The sequence below is a fragment of the Trachurus trachurus genome (assembly GCF_905171665.1).
Source record: "Trachurus trachurus genome assembly, chromosome: 16".
NCBI classification, from domain to species: Eukaryota; Metazoa; Chordata; class Actinopteri; order Carangiformes; family Carangidae; genus Trachurus; species Trachurus trachurus.
The window spans coordinates 34,569,306-34,589,188 of record NC_139902.1 but is presented as its reverse complement, the minus strand read 5'-3'; the positions used below and the strand labels follow the sequence as shown (position 1 = coordinate 34,589,188).

The window sequence follows — 19,883 nt, the reverse complement described above, 5'->3', positions numbered from 1 at the left end:
TCCTGTTACATGCAGCGTCTGTTGTCTGTCTGACGTCTGCCCGATTTCACCTGAATGCAACATCAAGAATACGTTCAGATATGCAACCACACTGCTAGATGGGGGGAATTCCTACGCATTATACCTTTAAGAATAAAAAGAATAATTGACCAAATAATTGAATACAACCAAACAGGTTTTATCAAAGGGCGTTTCATTGGTGATAATATATGGCATCTCCTTGACACTAGAGAGAAAAGACCTGGACTTTTGTTTATTGCTGATTTTGAAAAGGCCTTTGATAAAGTAAGATGGGACTTTATTCAAAAAACACTTTGCTTTTTCAATTTTGGGGAAAATTCTTGTAAAATGGGTGAAGGTGCTATACAATTGGGTGAAGGTGCTATACAATTTACCAACCAGTCGAATAATTAATAATGGGCACTTATCCAGTCCCTTTAACCTTTGCTAGAGGAGTTCGCCAGAGGTGTCCATTGTCTCCAGATTTATTTCTATTCTGTATTGAAATCTTAGCTATTCGAATTTGAAATAATCACTGTATTGTAAGATTAAAACCATATGATCTCAAAGCAAAAATAACTTTATATGCAGATGATGCCATTTTGATTCAATTTATTGTCATTACACATGTTAAAAAACAAGGCAACGAAATGCAATTTGCATCCGACCAGAGTGCATATGCAGTATAATAAAAACAAAAACATACATATGAAGTGCATGGGGATTATATATAAATATATGATCATAAATAAATTCCTATACTAATAACTTTGTAATTTTAATCATATTCATATTCTGTTTTTAGGGTGACATTTTAACATCCGTCTGGGGACTACAGATGAAAAATAGCCTCTTGGCTAATTCTGGCGCATTTACAGTTGATGTTATTAATGTGTACTGTCCCTGTTTTCAAATAAACTTATGATTATTATTATTATTATTATTATTATACAGATGTGTTACATGAATGTACCGTAGTGCAATGATTTTGGTGTGCTGTATGAATATACAGTAGTGCAATGATACACATTAAAGTGCAGTTAATGGTGCAGTGATGTCTGTAGGGATCCTGAACGTAATTGAGGTGGACGTGGTTGATTCAGTGAAATTAGTGTATGTGTGGGCAGAGGGGCAGAGTTGAGCAGGGAGACAGAGAATGGGAAGAAACTGTTCCTGAACCTGGATGATCTGTAGCGCCTCCCAGAGGGCAGCGGGGCAAACAGTCTGTGTGCTGGGTGGTGGAAGTCCTTCCTGATGTTGTCAGCTCTCCTGAAGCAGCACTTCCTGTAGATGTCCTCAATGGCAGGAAGTGAGGCTCTGGTGATGCGCTGGGCAGTTTTCACTACTTTCTGCAGTGACTTCTGATCTGACACAGAGCAGTTTCCATACCAGACTGTGATGCTGTTGGTCAGGATGCTCGCGATAGTACAGCGATAGAAGTTCACCAGAATGTTTGAAGAGAGATGATTCTTCTTCAGAGTCCTCAGGAAAAGGAGGCGCTGGTGAGCCTTCCTGACTAGGAGAGAGCAGTTGGTTGTCCAGGTGAGATCTTGTGAGATATGGATCCCCATATCCCCAGGAATTTGAATCTTTTCTTTCTGCATCCAGAAAAAAGCTCCTTACACGCTTTGATTGAGGATTTCAATTTTTTTGCTAGAATATCCGGATTAGAGCCTAATTTTGAGAAATGCACTATTATGAGAATAGGCACACTAAGAGGTACAGATTTAAGTTTACAATGCCCTGCTCCAGTCAAATGGAGTAGTGGCTCCATTGATGTGCTTGGCATTCATATTCCTGAGAATCCAAAAGATTTAGTCAAGATAAATTATAAATGAAAATTAGAGAAAGTAGAAAAAGTATTGCAACCATGGAGAGGAAATATCCTGTCACTGCAAGGAAGAGTAATATTAATCAATCTCTGATATTTCCCTCTGTATTCATCTGTCAGTGTTGCCTCACTCCATTTGTCTCTGGCTTAAGTGGGTAGTTAACAGACTCCACACAGCCCCCAAAGGCCCAACAGCCTGAACAGCCCCAGTAGCTCCAGGTCCAGACACTACCACTCCCTCTGTGGTCTGAGGTCTTTTCTTTTCATAAACCCGACGTCCTCCCTCAGAGACTGAATCTATCTTGTGCAGCAGCTGTTGGACCTGATCTCTGTCCTCCATCCTTCTGTTGTTGAACACCTGGTACTGACCACTACACTTCTTCAGAAGCTTCTGCAGGTTCTTGTCTTCTCTGATGAATTCGTCGAGGTCGATGTCGTCCTCTTCCAGTCTGTCTCCGTAGGTGAACAGCACCATGGTGTGTTTAGAGACATCAGGACTCAGCATGTTCTCCAGAACCTCCAGACTTTCCTGCTCCACTTCAGTGAATCTTCCCAGCTGGATGGTGAGGAGGAAGACGTGAGGACCTGGAGAGCTCAGCTTCAGAGCTTCCTCCAGCTGAGCCTTCACCTGGTTCTGAGGCAGCACAGAGCTGAAGAGACCGGGGGTGTCCACCACGGAGACTCTACGTCCACCAACCTCAACTTCTCTCTTCTCACATCTCAGTGTCACAGGTGAAACACTGAGCCGACTGTCGAAGTCCTTCCTCCCCAGGATGGTGTTTCCTGCTGAGCTCTTCCCCACTCTCTCCTGACCCACCAGCACCACCCTCAGGTCACACCCTGGAAACAACACAGGTCATTAGGCTGGAGACAGTGAGGAAACAGCTGCTAAAGGATTTATCTCAAAAACGGTACAAGCTATGAAAAAGTTGTACACAGGTCGAATACATTAGAAGTTTGTGACTGTCTACAGATCAGAATTTGAATGAAGTCTCTAGCAGAAAGTATGCTGAAGCTTTAGAGGCTGAAACAAGTAAGAAGATTTGAAGAGTTTTAAGACTGTTCCAATGCATTCTCTATGGGCCAAAAAAAATCAGAAATAGTTGAATATTGCAAAAAGTATGAATAGTTGAAAAGAGAAAAGTCATTCCGATAATGTCCAGAAAAAGCTGCACGATTTGATGTATGAATTGTTGAAATAGCACAAAGTATGAAGGACTAGAAGAAGACCATAAAGAGGCGGAAAGTAGCAAGAATATAAAAGGAGAATAAAGAAAATGGCGGCGAGGAAGAACAATAGAGGACAATAATTATTAGTGTGAATGCTGAAAGCATTCACACTAATAAGTATAAAGAAAATGGCGGAGAGGAAGAACTCAGCATTCACACTAACAACAGTAATGCACTACATGTAAAGATCACACAAAGATTAAAATAATGATTCCCTATTACAAGCTGTAGCTAATCAATCATCAATATTGAATATCACTGTGTGACGCAACGCTGCATCACTACCACAGATTATCATTATTATTATTATATTATCATTATAAATAACTTTCAGTAGTAAATGACCTTACCGAGCTGACAATGATCCATGTTGGTCTTTTCTAGGAGGATGTGTTGAGTCTCTGCTGCTGAACTTCAGTGACATTCTGTCGATTTCCTCTCTGCTTTATAATCTTCTATGTCATAGATGTTGTCTACAGACAAGAAAACTGTTTATATACACAATAACTGACACAGAGTTTGACTCTTGCTGTGCTCATGCAGATCACAATGATATGAAGGTTCTTATCTTTTGAACCACCCTCTCTAACCACTTCCCACTTCCCAAACTTTGTTCCTTGAAGCTTGAGATGGGGTTGTGTTGGTCGTGTTCTTCTTCTTAACTCCTTCGAGTCCTGAAGAAGAACAACCTGCAGTACAAGCTGCTGATGGCTTTCTACTGCTCTACTATTGAGAGGCAAGGCAAGGCAATTTTATTAGTATAGCCCGTTTTTACAAACAGTTTGTCCCAAAGAGCTTTACATCCCATCATAACAACATCCTCACATCACATTCTGCCTCGAGGTGTGGTTCTGGAGAGGGTCATAAGATCTGCACAAAAAATCATTGGCAGCCCTCTTCCCACACTCAAAGACATTACAGACACCTGCTACCTCTCCAGAGCAAAGAACATCTCCAGAGACAACTCCCACCCCGGCAGAGACGGCAAAAGTACCCAGATTCTTTACTTGAGTAGAAGTAAAAGTACCTGTGTAAAAAACGACTTTGGTAAAAGTGAAAGTACTGATCCAAATATCTACTCAAGTAAAAGTCAAAAGTACAGGCTCTGAAATGCACTCAAAAGTATTATTAAAAGTAAAAAGTATTTCTATTGCACGATTCACTGCAAAGCTAATAACCACAATTAGCCTAGAAATCTAGCTGCACCGTAGTACACTTCAGGTTTACACATCACATTTATGAACATTCAATCTTGGACCAGGACTGGCTTCTAAACTGTGGTGTCACAAATCATGCCCATAGGCCCAACTCTGTGCAGGTGGTGTGTAATTGTGAATGGCTAGTTCTCTAGCCATTATCTGGTACACAAAATACTGTGTCCCTGACAAATACATAAAATAAGAATGAAACAAATGGAACAAATTTGCCCTTCTTTTTGCTTTTCCACTAGCACTCAAGCTAGAGAGGAGAGGAGAGGAGAGGAGAGGAGAGGAGAGGAGAGGAGAGGAGAGGAGATAAGAGGAGAGGAGGGGAGGGGAGAGGAGAGGAGGGGAGAGGAGAGGAGAGTAGAGGAGAGGAGGGGAGGAGGAGAGGAGAGGAGAGGAGAGGAGATAAGTGGAGAGGAGAGGAGAGGAGAGGAGAGGAGAGGAGAGGAGAGGAGAGGAGAGGAGAGGAGAGGAGAGGAGAGGACTTGTTATTGAGAGATCTTACATTAAGTAAGCAGAAGTAGGCTGATAAGATCAAGGAATTGCTGTAATTACTGTGTTTTTTTTGCATTTCTCGTTAAAACATGGTCTCTCGTGTCCTGTAAGAGTTTTACATAGATCCAATTTGGGGGGGTGGGGGGTCGTCGCCTGGTCCCTTTTTTTTTATTACTTTCTTTATTTTAATTTTTCTTAGATTACAATGTACATTTTACTTGTATCGGACTGCTGTACTTGTTTTCCTTTAAAAGCAATAAAAAAGTTGTTCACAAAAAAAGAAAATGATAGAGATGATGGAGAATGTTCTTTTCTGTTATCTGACGCCAGAGCGGAAATGAGATGGGTGTGTCCAGAAAAATTGGTTAAGTCCCAAGGGACCCTTGTCTCTTGGGACTTAACCAATGGCGCATTTCCACTGCAGGAAAGGGGTAATTTTACCCGTCGCTATGGGAGGCCTGGCCCACCCTCAAAAATGCTTTAGGCACAGATCTCTTAATTTCTTTCTTTTTTTATCATATTCCTTTGTTTTAATCACTTGAGACGTCCCCTACCCGCTATTCCCCCAAGGTATCAGAACTCCTTTTGTTTGTTATTTGTGTATTTTTAATGTCTAAACCTTCACCCTGCAGGATGCCCCAGGTGTGAAACACACCCTCGGGGGTCGGTGCCAATACCTACAACAGACAAAAGAGTGTTGAAAACACTGTCTGAGTATGGGACCGGCCCCTGCAGCAGACAAAGGGGTGTGGAATATACCTGAGGGGGCGTTCCTCAGGTATAAATGTTTAGGTCTCCCTATTGTCTTTGTCTTTCTTTACCATCACCGCTCGGGTGAGGATTGACCTTTCTTTGCAAGGAAATAAAAACATGTTGGCTGGCAGAAATCTCTATTTCATTATTCACTAACGGCAAACAGCAAAATATTTCCACGACAGACGTCACCCTCTTTGTTTGCTCTCAGCATTGAACCACTGGCCGAACTGATAAGGTCTGATCCTCTCATACAGGGAATACTTGATGAAGGAAATAACCAGCATGAACTGGCACTTTTCACAGATGATATATTAATATTTTTGGAAAATCCTATTACCTCTCCCCAGCAGCGAACGGTGTTGGCATGTGTGGTAGGGGATTTAAAGACTGGATGGGTCTCTATTGGATTAGATTAGATTAAATTATACTTTATTTCATCCCCGAGGGGAAATTTGTTCGTGACAGCAGCAACAAAACTCACCAATAGTCTTCCATTTCTTAGTCAGCAATCTCAGAAAAAACTTAAAATCAATAATTTATGGATTATTCACACATTGAAGGTGTGGAATTTAGTTCAAAAACAACTAAAGGGAGCTGTAGTCCTGTGAACTGTGCTATGGCTGGCGACCATACTGATATATTTTGGACTGCCTGAAAATACAAACATTTTAGAAAAATGTCAAAGAAGAACTGAAAAAAAAATTGGCAATGGACCTTCCTATGGTTATTTTTTATTCGATGTGTTTCCTGACCACCTGTTTACCACAGAACAATGTTATATATTACATGCTTTGATGATGATTGCAAGAAAAATTATTGCTGTTGATTGGATGAAGCCTGAACCTCCTATGATCGCTCAATGGTTACAACATTTTGTTTAACTCTGGGCTGAGTTTATTTTAACTGTCCACACCCAGGCCTGATCACTGTCAGAACTGTTGAATCAAGAAATCACGTCAATAGAGCCTGTTTGAGTGAAGTGAAGGAGGCTAAGAGATCTCAAACTTCCAAATTTTAATGTTGACAACACTTTTGTGAAAATGTTTTATTCTTGTTTTATTGAATCTGTGCTTACATTCTCCTTCATCTGCTGGTATGGCTCAATCAGCATTAAAAACTTGACCACTGTAAAAAAAACAACAACAACCCTGAAATACAACAGAATTTGGTCGTTTATTGTTTATTTTACAAAACCATTAAATTACAAATACCATTAAATTAATAAAAGTAGACCATGATTTTACATTTCAAATGTAAAAAACAATACATAGGCTATATATAGCTATTGTTAAAATGCATTGATTCATTTGTAATTTCACACATCTTTTTTTTGTCATTTACATTTTTTATGAATTTTTAAGAAACATAAATAAGTACAGTGTTAATGACACAGTTGTTGGCTTTGTGACATCCTCTCGGTATGTTCTCCAGAGCCTCCAGACCTTTCTGCTCCTGCTCAGTGAATCTTCCCAGCTGGATGAGGAGGAAGACGTGAGGACCGAGCTCAGCTCCAGAGCTTCCTCCAGCTCAGCCTTCCCCTGGTTCCTAGGCAGCTCAGAGCTGAAGAGACCGGGGTTTCCTAGTGTTTTTAATGCCTACTGTGTATGTGTGTGTGTAAAAATGATGTTGAGCCCTGTCAAAGATAAATTTCAGACAAATAGAGTTACTATTCTATTCAGGATGGTGTTTCCCACCAGCACCATTCAGGATGGTGTTTCCCACCAGCACCACCCTCAGGTCTTCTTCTTCCGAGGAAATCCTACTTCCCATGGGCAAAAACTCACCAAACTTTACAGAAATGTCCGACCCCATGTCAGATTTACTCAACTCCAAGGACATGTGCCTTAAAAACTTTAAAAATTCCTACCAATCCAACGGTACATACTACAGTTTTGCAACTTTCACTAAAATGTCGCCCCAATACTGCTGAAACTTTTGTCCACTTAAACTCATTACAAATTATGAAGTCCATCACTCAGTTTTTTCAATAACTGTAAAACTTATGGAACCTATCTCCTCCCGCAATTTTTGCTCAATTGTCACCAAACTTGCTAGAGAGCATCCTCAGACTGTCCTCCACAAAACTTGTTTCTCGGATTTTTGATTTATCAACAGTGCATGAAAATGTTTGACTGTAAACAGTACTGTAAATACATACCAGCAAATTCCTGCTAAATACATTTTATCTTCCAGAATAAAATGACAATATTTTGGAGTCATGGTTGATGAAGTTTGGCAAAAATCAGAATTTTATCTCAAAAGCTGAATTTTCTAGAACATTTTGAAATCTGCTCTCATAGGAACAACTGCAGTCAATGTAAGAGTGGCATTTTTAAACATCACATTTTCTCTTGTGAAGCAAAACACTTATTGCTAAAAACTAATCACCAACATTTCCATGCTGTCAAGATGCAATTTATGCATTATCAGAGTTCTGTTTAGATAACAGAATTTGTGACATTTTGACCATTTTTGAAATCTGCTGCACTTCTAGACAATTAGCTCAGTGGGTTAGGAGCTGGTTCTTGTTGCCAGAGGTTGTGGGTTCAAGCCCTAACTAAGGTGGTGATAACACATAAAAATACCAGATGGTCTTTGTCAAACATCATCTACCATGACTCTAAAATTTTGTAGATTTGTTTCACAAATACATATCAGAATTTTACCTCAAAAACTGAACTGAACAGCCTGCACGACAGTGAATGGCTTACTCAATTTGTGAGTACTACTGCTTCCTGAACTAAAACCAGCTCCTTTTTTTCCTGTTTTACATTATTAGACAAACTGGTTAATCCAGGTGTGTCTGACTCTGACCTCAGTAGTCACAACAATGGTCAGACACACCTGGAGTAACCAGTTTGTCCAATAATGGTGCAAATTGGACATTGTAAGGCCAACTTTGTGTTTATTAACATATTGAACACAGATACATCATATGTTTGATTCGACAACCTGCACTAGAGCAGCAAGACTAGGACAAAAATCATAATCACAAATATTTGGATCAGTTTTAATCTGAACTGTTTGTGAAACAGAATGTGGCTAAATACAGATCTGATCTTGATTATTGTATTTTATAATTAAGTTTTTAAGTCAAAGTTAAAAGGAAACTAGAGTAATGCACTACACAGCTCTAACCTGAACATGAAGATCACACAAAGATTACAATAATGATTCCCTGTTACAAGCTGCAGCTAATCAATCATTAATATTGAATATCACTGTATGTTGCAGGCCTGCTTCACTGCCACAGTTACAGCTCCCACCGCAGCTTGCACTGCTGCTTCAACTACTGCTTTTCCAGCAGCAGCTAGTGCTCTTAGAACACGCTGAATAAATGAATTATCTCTCTCTGCTCTTCTTCTTGCTTCTTCATGATCCATACGCTGTGTTGTCACTAGACGTTCCTGTTCTTCTCTGATGGCTCTCTCAGCTGCTTGGAACATCTCATTGGTGAAGCAGCTTCCTCCATTTCTCTGAATCATTGTGTTGATCTTCTTCAGCAGCTTAGTGACTTGGACTCGATTCTTCTTGTCTCTGTTGTTGAACACGTGGTATCCTCCACCACACTGGCTGATGAAGTCATGGAGAGGGTGACCATCATTGATCAGTGATTTGATGGAGACTACATCTGCCTCTAGGTCGTCTCCATGGGTGAACAGGACCATGCTGTACTTTCCTGCTTCTTTTCCAAACATCTTCTGAAGGATCTTCACGGTTTTTTGTTCTTCTTCAGTGAATCTGGTCATTTGCATCACGATGAGGATCACATGAGGACCAGGAGCAGCAAAGGAGATGGATTTAACAATCTCTCTCTTTATGTTATCTTCTGTTTCTCTGGTGTCGTACAGACCTGGAGTATCAACAACAGCCACTTTTTGACCAGCAACATCTCCTGTTTCCTTCTGACACTCTGCCGTCACTGAGGACACAGACGCCCTAGATTCAAAGACTTTTTCTCCAAAGATGGTGTTTCCTGCTGCACTCTTTCCAACTCCAGTTTTCCCAACAAGTACAATCCTGAGTTCTGTTGGAGAATATTAAAACTCATTATTGATACTGTAAAAGTTACAATTTTATTGACATTAATACGATCAAGCCACACCCATGAGTTCCACCGTGACCCATGTGACCCTAACGACCCTCAGGACAGACTCAAGGTGTCACCCCCTCCATGGGTTAAATACCTGGGACTCTCACACCTGGTTTTCAGAGGTGAGGAAGCCTTTGGGATGAGGAGCAGATACATCTTCAAGAACCAAAGAGAAGTCCAGTGGCCTTGAATTCTAGCCCTCAACAACTACAAGTAGCTGGACGACAGAGAACCTTCATGGACATTGGCCAACAAAGTTCATTTTTGATACTTTTTATTTAGTATTTTCAATTTAAGGGAAAACAACTTGACAACAAGCTGTCAAAGAAATAAAACAAAACAAAACAAAAGCACGGACAAAAACAGGGGGCTCCTCGGATGATAATCCTGTATTTAATGTCCAGTGTCTTTACTTGTTAATGTGTAGCGTCCTCAATTGTTTTGATAAAAACAGTCAATTTCTCCCATTTCCTGGGAAAGGTCACTCATAGATCTGAGAGAGAAAGTCATCTTTTCCATTAATTTATAGCCTGAGTATTTACTATAATCTTCTAATGTCGACTTCAGATTAGGAAAAGTCCAGCTCAGGTCTTGGAGAGCCACAATAACATCAGCTAAGAGCCCCATCCGATGCTTCTGCTTTCCTATATGGATTCCTTTTAAAGCAGAAGTAAGTGATATATTTGTGTTAATATAAGTCTTAAATAGTTATATCTTCCGACAGCAATCACTTACATAGAGTGTTTGGTCTGAAACACGGGTCTGTCAGTCACTCTGCTCTGCTCTGAGCCCAGGAGAAAACATTTATCGTATCCTACAGTTTTTATCCAATGAGGAGAGAGAACGGCATGCAGGGCTGTGTGTGCAGCCAAGGGACGCCGTGAATGTGGTGACGTAGCGACGAGGACTGTTATGGTGCGTTCAAGGAAACTCGTATTTTTCCGACCGTGAAGTCGTACCAGTTCGATCTGGTACGAGTTCACCGGTCGGAAGTTACGAGTGGCCGTTATAGTGACTTTCACCGGTAAAACAGGTCGGAAAAACACGAGTGGGTTGCCTGGAACGCTACAAAGTCGTAAGTTGTGACTTGAAGCTGTAATTTACGATTTCAAAAGCCTGCCTGGAACGCAGCATTAGCGAAAACGACCGGACCACTTACTTCTGCTTTAATTAACCAGCCTGTAAAGGGTTTTAATTACACATTTAACAAAAAAAAAAATCACATTTTTTTTTTAAATTTCAATAGTCACAGATAAATGCAAAACCTCCCCAAACCATTTTGCTATAACATGATTGTAGCCAAAATGCTGCTCAGGCGAGGACGCATTGAGTCCTCGTGGGGTGTTAGGGTTAACTGACTTCAAACAACATGAGGATAATGAGAAGATGAACTTGATATTTTTCCGAATGACAAGAATAATGTCATAATTTACCTACTTACTCATTTGTTTATGTGAATGGGACTGTCCATATTGATGAACATACAATACAGGATTGTCATAAATACACTGGATTTAACACAACTGCTAATATCCATCCGTAGTCCCAGTATTTAATAATGATTACAAGCAGTTAAATATGGATGGATTATAATAATAATAATAATTATTATTATTATTATTATTATTATTATATTATCATTATAAATAACTTTCAGTAGTAAATGACCTCACCAAGCTGACGATGAGCCATGTTGGTCTTTTCCAGGAGGATGTGTTGAGTCTCTGCTGCTGAAGTTCAGTCAATACATTCTGTCGACTTCCTCTCTGCTTTATAATCTGCCCACTACAGGCATCGATGTTGTCTACAGACAAGAAAACTGTTTATACCACAGATCAGAGATGTTCACAAGTCTTTTTTTGCAAGTCCAAGTCAAGTCTCAAGTCTTTGGTCACGAGTCCAAGTCAAGTCTCAAGTCTTTGAGGGGTGAGACTTCATCAAGTCTCAAGTCTTTGGTCACGAGTCCAAGTCAAGTCTCAAGTCTCTAAAAAATAAAAGTCTCCTGTCTCTTCTGGTTGTAATGACCCTTCTATCATCTGCTGCTATCCGGTCTACTAAGGATACTGCACAGTTATATCTAAGAGATTCAAAGCATTTACTGTATTATTATCACTCCTTTATCTATACAGTATTGATTAGTTGTTTATTATATGATCACTTTAAACAGGATATTGCAATGCAATATGAAGAAAACACACAATGAAAGCTTTCCTTTAAAGGAAACTGTATTCTGAGTCAAGAAATAATCAAGGCTGCTCTGCCCCTCTGCACTGGCCTTTTCTCTTTTTTTTTGCTTTGTTGAATTCAGAAAACCCAGATGAACAACATGGAAAATGATTTAGGCTGTTAATTATAGGTCATTAGATCTGGATGGTATAGCTCACATCTTTATGTGCAGCAAAACCTTTCTGGATCCGCATCGTTGTTATTATTTTTTTAATTAGCTCCGTCAACTCATGGGGGCGTGTCGACACGTACAGACTTCCATACGAGCCTTCAGTCATATTTCGCAGCAAAAACATAAATAAACAGGAGGATTTAGCCTACAGTAGCCTGATATGTGCCCGTTATTCAGCAGCTAGTCCCCGTGAAGGAAAGTTTCACAACAAACGGGCGTTGTGCATGTAGGCTATGGACGGTGCCGCTATTAAAAAGGAAAAAAAAAGCCAGTTCACAGTCACCTGTCACTCACCCGCAGCAGCTGACTGCGCTGTCAGAGGAGCTCTGCTGCTCCTCTCTCTTTAGACACTGGTGTTTGGCTGCACTCTGTAGGAGTTCAATATGAAGATCTAACCTCCATCTGAATAACGTTACCGGTCATGTGGCGCTGCTCCGCTAGTGTGTGTTAACGGCAAAACAAAAAAAAGAAAAAGAAAAAAAAAGATCTTCGGTCGTCCTGTCAGGAGGGAGGCACGAGCCAAAAAAAATAAAGATTGTTCACGAGTCTCAAAACACGAGTCCGAGTCGAGTCTGAAGTCTTTAGGGCACAAGTCCAAGTCAAGTCTGAAGTCTCTGTGGGTGCGACTTAAGTGCGACTCGAGTTCGAGTCGCAAACTCGAGTCCCCATCTCTGCCACAGATACACAATAATTAAGATTGAGCAAATTTGCATCATTGGACAGAAAAATGTGGACAAGGAGTTTGACTCATGTAGATCACAGTGATATGAAGGTTCTTATCTCTCGAACCGCCCCCTCTCATTACCTCTTGTCTTGTCTGTAGACAACATCTCTGTCACGTCTGCCCGTCCTGGGTTTTCCATGGAGTTTTTCCTCAGTCGATGTGAGGGTCTAATGCTGCGTTTAAGACAACTCGGAAGTCGGAAAAAAACGAGCTCCGAGTTGTAAGAAATGAATTGAACGGCGTCGAACTCGGAGATTACAGGTCGGAAACTCGGGTATCATATCAGAGCTCCGACTTTCCGACTTGACGTCACGAAAACATGGCAGCCCTCGTCTTAAACAGTTAGAATTTAGACATTTGAAGTTATTTGTTGAGGTTTGAATGCATATTTTTGTGTATTATTGCAGTAGCCTATATGAAATACGTTTATATTAAAGGGACAACGAGGAGTTTTGGAAAAGCGAAGCGTTTTCACACTACATTTATGAGCCTCCGCGCGCACCGTACATTTCTTTGACCGGCGCAAGACAGACTCATGTTTTCATTCATCAAAAATTAAAGTCAGAGGTTCAAAGAGGTTCACATACCATCGTAGTTCCGACCATAAACGGCGATGCGGCTGCGTTATTCTCATAACTCGCCATGAAGGAAACGCTGGTCGGCTCGACCAGCATTTCCACCACCACTAATAATAACAAAATAACGATAGAGACAGATCGATATATTTAGCGAAAATGGAGCCATTAACAAGTGTGGGTAGCGGAGATTCATCCACATTAACGTGAGACTTTTTTATAACCGAATAGAAACTCCTCGTTGTCCCTTTAAGCTGTGATTGTGTTACGGCCGATAGGGGTTCGGCCTTGTGCATGTGTCTGTCTCTCTCCCTCTCCTTGTTCCCTCCACAGCTCCACCCAGGTCCCAATCAGGACAACGAGGCACACCTGGGCTGGCCAGCTTGAAAACCCTGCAGCTGGCACCAGAAAGGCGGGGGCAGTGTGTGGGGACTGCTGGACTTGCCTGCCTCCCAGCTTGGCTTTTGTTTGTTTTAGTTTATGTCTACTTGTTTGTATCACCCTTATGTTTTATATTAAATCTCCTTTTAGTTAACTTAGTGTCTTTGTGTTGGTGTTGGGGTCATTGTTTGGGTCCATTATTATGCCCCTCTGGGCCAACAAAGTTCTGGGGTGTAACAATTGGGGGCTCGTCCGGGATCTGAACAACCATGAGGTGAAGTAAAGGTTTGTAGGTGTAGTAGTCTTCTTTTCAAGATGTTTTGTGATTTAATTGCCTGTCTGTGGTTACTTGAGAGTTCCCTGTAAGGTAGTCGTCGGGCAGAGAGAGACTCTTGCCACTTTGTTATTTTGCCTTTCTTGTTTTTGGTGGTGAAACCTGGGTGTGGGTACGTTTTCTGTGTGGCAGTCCATTGTTCACTCGCAGAGTTCAACGTTTAAAGAAGCCTCCCGGGAAGCCACTGAAGACTAGATACTGTAGTTAACCACATTACAGGGTGCCTCTCCACAACGTCACTCTTCTAAAGAGTTGCACAGCAGCGTAATCACAATCTCTTGTGGGTTGTCTCTACCTCTAGTTTCGTCTGGATTCTGTGTAAAATAGTAACAGTAACTTTGGGTGTGTGACTTTTTGTGTGGTACCTGCACAGAACGTTCGTTGGGTCGTTCGGTTGCAGCTTAGGTGTAAGTTGGCAACATTTTGTGTAGCAGTGGCTACTGTGTGACCTCTTGTGTTGTGCTGTTGCAGTCCACTTTTGGTTGAGTCACTTCTGTGTTACTGTTTGCTAGGTTGTGGCTGCCCTCGAGTCACCGCAGTGTTGTAAGTGAATTAACCTTTGTTTCATAGTTTCCCTCATGGTGGTAGCCATTTTGTTATCTGGTGGGAGTGGCACCCACTTGTGTGGCTACTGTTGGCTGCTCACTCTTTTAAATCGAGTGGCAGTGTGTCCGTTGGCCTTCTTGTGTATTTTGATCTTGTTGGATCCACTTTGACCTTTTCTAGTCCTGACCAGCAGTCCCAGGGTTTACTTTTGATGTATTGTTGGTGTTATTAGTTGAGGCCGGGTTCGGTAGTCCCTGTATTAGATGGTTACAATGAATAAATGGTATGGGTTAGTTCCCCCACAGCTCCACCCAGGTCCCAATCAGGACAACGAGGCACACCTGGGCTGGCCAGCTTAAAAACCCTGCAGCTGGCACCAGAAAGGCGGGGGCAGTGTGTGGGGACTGCTGGACTTGCCTGCCTCCCAGCTTGGCTTTTGTTTGTTTTAGTTTATGTCTACTTGTTTGTATCACCCTTATGTTTTATATTAAATCTCCTTTTAGTTAACTTAGTGTCTTTGTGTTGGTGATGGGGTCATTGTTTGGGTCCATTGTTATGCCCCTCTGGGCCAACAAAGTTCTGGGGCGTAACAATTGTTGTATGGTGTGAAATTGTGTTCCTCGTATGTGACGGAAATAAGGTTTAACTGTTATCAAGGCTGTAACATTATGGGCCCTAGTTTGCTGGCGCAGCGCAGGTGGCGCAAGGTAGCGCAGCCAGTCTAATGCAAGTTTCGACCAGCGCAGCCTAGCGCAAAGTCAGATTGGGAGATTTGCAGATCGCGCTGCGCTGAGATAGGCGTGGCCGCGCAGCAGGGGGAGGCGTCACAGATTCTGCTTGGTGCAGTGGAAGTTTCGTCCGAAAATGTCCCGCCGAAGTTGCGCTGAAAGCTCGCCACCTCCAACCAGGTCTAGTCTCAGCGCAGGGCGAAGCGCAGCAGGTGCAGTGGAAGTTTGGCTGACTGACCTGCAGTGCACACACGTCACCAAGACCTCACAGGCAGATCTCCACAGTTCCAGACACATTTCAATGCAATAAATATCCACAATAACCACTATTTAATGCAACTAACGGAATCAACACGTGAATTTATATCTATATAGATTGTCCCGTCACATCTGACGTCAGATCAAAGCAGAGATCAAAGGCTGTCGGTGCGTAAAGGAAACTCCACCTGAATTAACACAGCAGGGACGAACTGGCACTGAAAAGCAGCTGTGGATGTCCCAAAAGCAGGACTGAGGGTGGATGACTGCATGTCGCTGCCGTGTTGAGATACCACTCTGCCCTTGTGATGATCGCTGTATTTATTTATTTACTTATTAATTCATAAGCACGTGCGACCGCATCACGCAGCCGTAATGAAAAACAAAACACAAATCATCATCTCTCTTAGTCCACCACCACTGCCTCGGTAGCGTCGCTGTTTCCTCCGTCCATGTCCAAGTATAAAATGACAAACTTGCAGCGCGCATCACCCGCCGCGCAGTTAAAGGTGAGGAGAGGAGCTCCTTTGATTGGTGAAGATCTGACTCGGCTGTGTCAAACCCACTCCACGCCTTTCTCTCCTCCTCCCGCCCTGTCTCCTCCCTCTTCACCGTTTGCGCGAAATGGACCTGGACCACACCCCGTTGGCGTGGCGAAGCTGCGCTGATCACAGACTTCACCTGGTCGACGAAACTAGGGCCCTATATGTGCACTCATCTGCAGCGTCTCCTCTCCTCCAAAATAAACATCATTTACTGCTGCATTTATTTTTTGTATTCAGCTATGAGACACAATACGCCAAACTTCCTTCCAAGTTTCTGCAGCGTGAACGCAATGATGTCAGAAGTCGGACATTTCCGAGTTGGGAATTCCAACCTCCGAGTTGTTTTGAACGCAGCATAAAGCCAGGAACACACCGGCCCGACAGTCGGGCGTCGAGTCTCGTCGGACGTGTGCTATGGCGATTTTGATTGGCGGTGCCCTAAGCGAATCAGCACGGTGTGTGGGAGGGACGGAAGTGACCACAGTAAACAAACGGTGTCCTAGCCTGTCCTACAGTAAAAAATGGCACATAAAATAAAAAGATGAGTAAAGCAATATACAAGTGGCAATATATATCTAAGCATCAAAGATGTTCAATCAAACCCACATAGTTTGAAACAACGTTCAAAATACACACAGCCAGTGTCACAACTAAGCATATAAAGTCAGCTAGCTTAATGCTAACGTATAATGTAAAACACCATAGACGGGCTAACAGAAATCCACAGTCTGTGGAAGCCACGACCGGCGACCGTGGCAGCGGCTGTCACAGCAGCAGCAGCCGCTCTACTGAGCTGATCTGCCGGGTCCGAGCTCCGTCCTCATCCCAGGGGATCCCGCATGCTTTTAGAGGTTTACTGCTGGCTGGTTAAATTGTTTTTAGGAGATTAATGTTGGTCTCATTGATGAAATCTAACAACTGTGGTAGTGGCATTAGTTTGTTTGAATGTAAAGTGAGCAGGGCTGCCTCTGGGCCACGTACTGAAATCACCACATTTACGTAAATAAATAAATGTTTTACAATGAACCGATCAGTCTAATACATTTTATTTTGTTGAGTCAACATGGTTACTGTACATGGCAAAGATTATTACCACTTTATGACTTAAGATTGGTCTGTATTTCGATGGGAGTCCTCGCCACTCAATCGCTTTGGTCGGCAGTCGTCGAGGCGGTGTGTTTCACTGTTTCCTTTCTCCCGACTGTGGCCGACGAGAGGCGACAGATTCGTCGTACAAAGCCCGTCGGCATTGGGGCGTGTCGGGGCGGTGTGTTCCTGGCTTAAGGACAGATGATGTTGTTATGATGGGATGTGAAAATTGGAAAAGCACTAATGCTCCAACACATAAACGCTGGCTTGAGGAAGTACTCTCACATTTGAAGCTGGAGAAATTGAGGTATTCCTCTCAAGGCTGTACTCAGAAATTCTACAATGTGTGGCAGCCATTTATTGATTACTTTAATGATAAATGTTCTGTGCCTGCACAAGATAATGATAACTCTGATGCTTAACCAACCCCCCCCCCCCCCTTGTAGTAATGTGTATTGTTGTTTTTTTGGTTTTTTTGGTGTGTTTTTTTCTTTGTCTTTGATTATTTTGTTGTTTAGTTGATGTGTGGTCGTACATGTATGTAATAATTGTTGAATTGTTGTATTGCTGAATTGTTTAATTGAAAATTCAATAAAAATATTTGAATATGATGGGATGTAAAGCCCTTTGAGACGAACTGTTGGTAAAAACGGGCTATACAAATAAAATTGCCTTGCTTTGCTTCCTGAACTTTATATGCTGTGCTGTGATTGGCTGATGGTGTGTTCACTGTCACTGTCACTGGTTAACATTAACAGTGACGAGCTGCAGGCGTGTGCTGCGTGTCTGTCGTGCTGTGACCTTTGACCTCAGAGGAGCTAATGTTAGCTTAACGTTAGCTCAGTGTTTCTAAATGTGACAGAGAGCAGAAAGAGCGGCGGCGCTGACTCAGGCGGCCGAGCACTCTCTGAGGGAGTGACCACTGGACAGCAGCCAATCAGCACGCAGCCTGGGACACCTCACCGACCAATCAGAGCCAGGACAGGCTGCTGGTCACGCAGCAGCAGCAGAAGGAGGCCACGGGTAACACGATGAGGGTCTGTTTCCAAGAGTTTCTAAGATTAGTTCAAACTGTGTGTGTGTGTGTGTGTGTGTGTGTGTGTGTGTGTGTGTGTGTGTGTGTGTGTGTGTGTGTGTGTGTGTGTGTGTTTGTGTGTGTGTGTGTTGTTATCAGAGGTCGGTGAGAAGTTTCTGATGTAGACAGCTGCAGTCGCTGTAAACAACAGGCTCCAGTTACACACACGCACACACACGCACACACACACACACACACACACACGCACGCACGCACGCACACACACACACACACACACACACACACACACACACACACACACACACACACACACACACACACACACACACTCACTCCTGGTGTTATTTTTAAAGTCTGATAATTCGTTGAAAGTTGTTTCTGAGTCCCTGAAGGCAACATCAGACCAGAGTCTGAAAAACCCCGTTCTCAGGTTTCATTGTCTACAGAGTCTAAATGTGGTTTTGACCTTTGACCCACTTACACACACACACACACACACACACACGGTTAAATTGACTTACTCACTCACTCAGGAAATGTGTGTGTGTGTGTGTGTCAGTGATTCACCTTGTAACACACAGACCAGATCTAAATGAATGACTGCGTTTACATGGACTTCAGTAGGCTACCCCGGCCAACCTCCGTCGTCATCCCGGGGGAGAAAACCATCGCTAATTAACTTACCCGCAGGTTTTTAGAGGTTTACCACCGGCTGGTTAAATTATTTCTAGGAGATAAATGTTGGTCTCATTGATGAAATCTAACAGCTGTATCAGTAGCATTAGTTAGTCTGAATGTAAAGTGAAGCTTCCTGTGTGTATTGGACAGAAGAGCAGCGCTGCCTCGGGGCTCTGGAGCCTACGGACACAAACCACCACATTTACATCAAGAAATACATGTTTTACAATCAACACATCAGTCTGCATTCAATTTTCTTTTCTTTTATTAGGTTGTATAACATGGCAGCATTTTTAATTTGTAAATTTTCTGACCTACATATTTCCTAGTAAGCCGGTGCATATTCTCATTTGCCCAGGTCATTTCAAAGGAGGTTAAATCGAAAGCAACTGGACTTAGTTATTTGTCTAGGAAGACGTTTCACCTCTCATCCAAGAGGCTTCATCAGTTCATGTACGCAGCTGACCAGGCTGGGACTGGTCCAACTATCTGGTGTGGAGACTCACTATTTAACCTCTTGTGTGGGCGTTCACAAGGGTGATGATGTCACTGGTTCCCTTTTGTGCTCCAAGTGCCAACGACAGTCGTTGGAGTGACAGTCGTTGGTGGGAAGTTGGTTTCGACTTCGTTAGTTACAATAGGGCACTAACGAACAATGGGCACTAAATTAAATAGTTAAATAGTGAGTCTCCACACCAGATAGTTGGACCAGTCCCAGCCTGGTCAGTTGCGTACATGAACTGATGAAGCCTCTTGGATGAGAGGTGAAACGTCTTCCTAGACAAATAACTAAGTCCAGTTGCTTTCGATTTAACCTCCTTTGAAATATTTCCTAGTAGTTGCGCTTCCTGTTGTAAACAATAGGCTACATGAAACACGCATACGCACATAAGACGCAGTAATCAGAAACCAGGATACTGTATTTATCATGTAGATTCTGTATTTATCATGTTGATCCCTACATGATAAATACAGTATTCT

General features: G+C 42.4%; 1 protein-coding gene across 1 annotated transcript; it reads right to left on the bottom strand.

The window, feature by feature from the left end:
* Positions 1-1,958: 1,958 nt before the first annotated feature.
* LOC310999158 (GTPase IMAP family member 8-like) lies at positions 1,959-11,316 on the bottom strand (the record flags this gene model as incomplete). Its single annotated transcript, XM_083989482.1, has 4 exons — positions 11,284-11,316; positions 8,916-9,544; positions 5,387-5,438; positions 1,959-2,671 (listed from the first exon to the last, which is right to left on the bottom strand). Exons 1-4 carry the CDS (start codon positions 11,300-11,302, stop codon positions 1,959-1,961), a joined length of 1,413 nt encoding a protein of 470 aa, XP_083845608.1. The 5' UTR covers positions 11,303-11,316.
* Between the last annotated feature and the right edge of the window lie 8,567 nt (positions 11,317-19,883).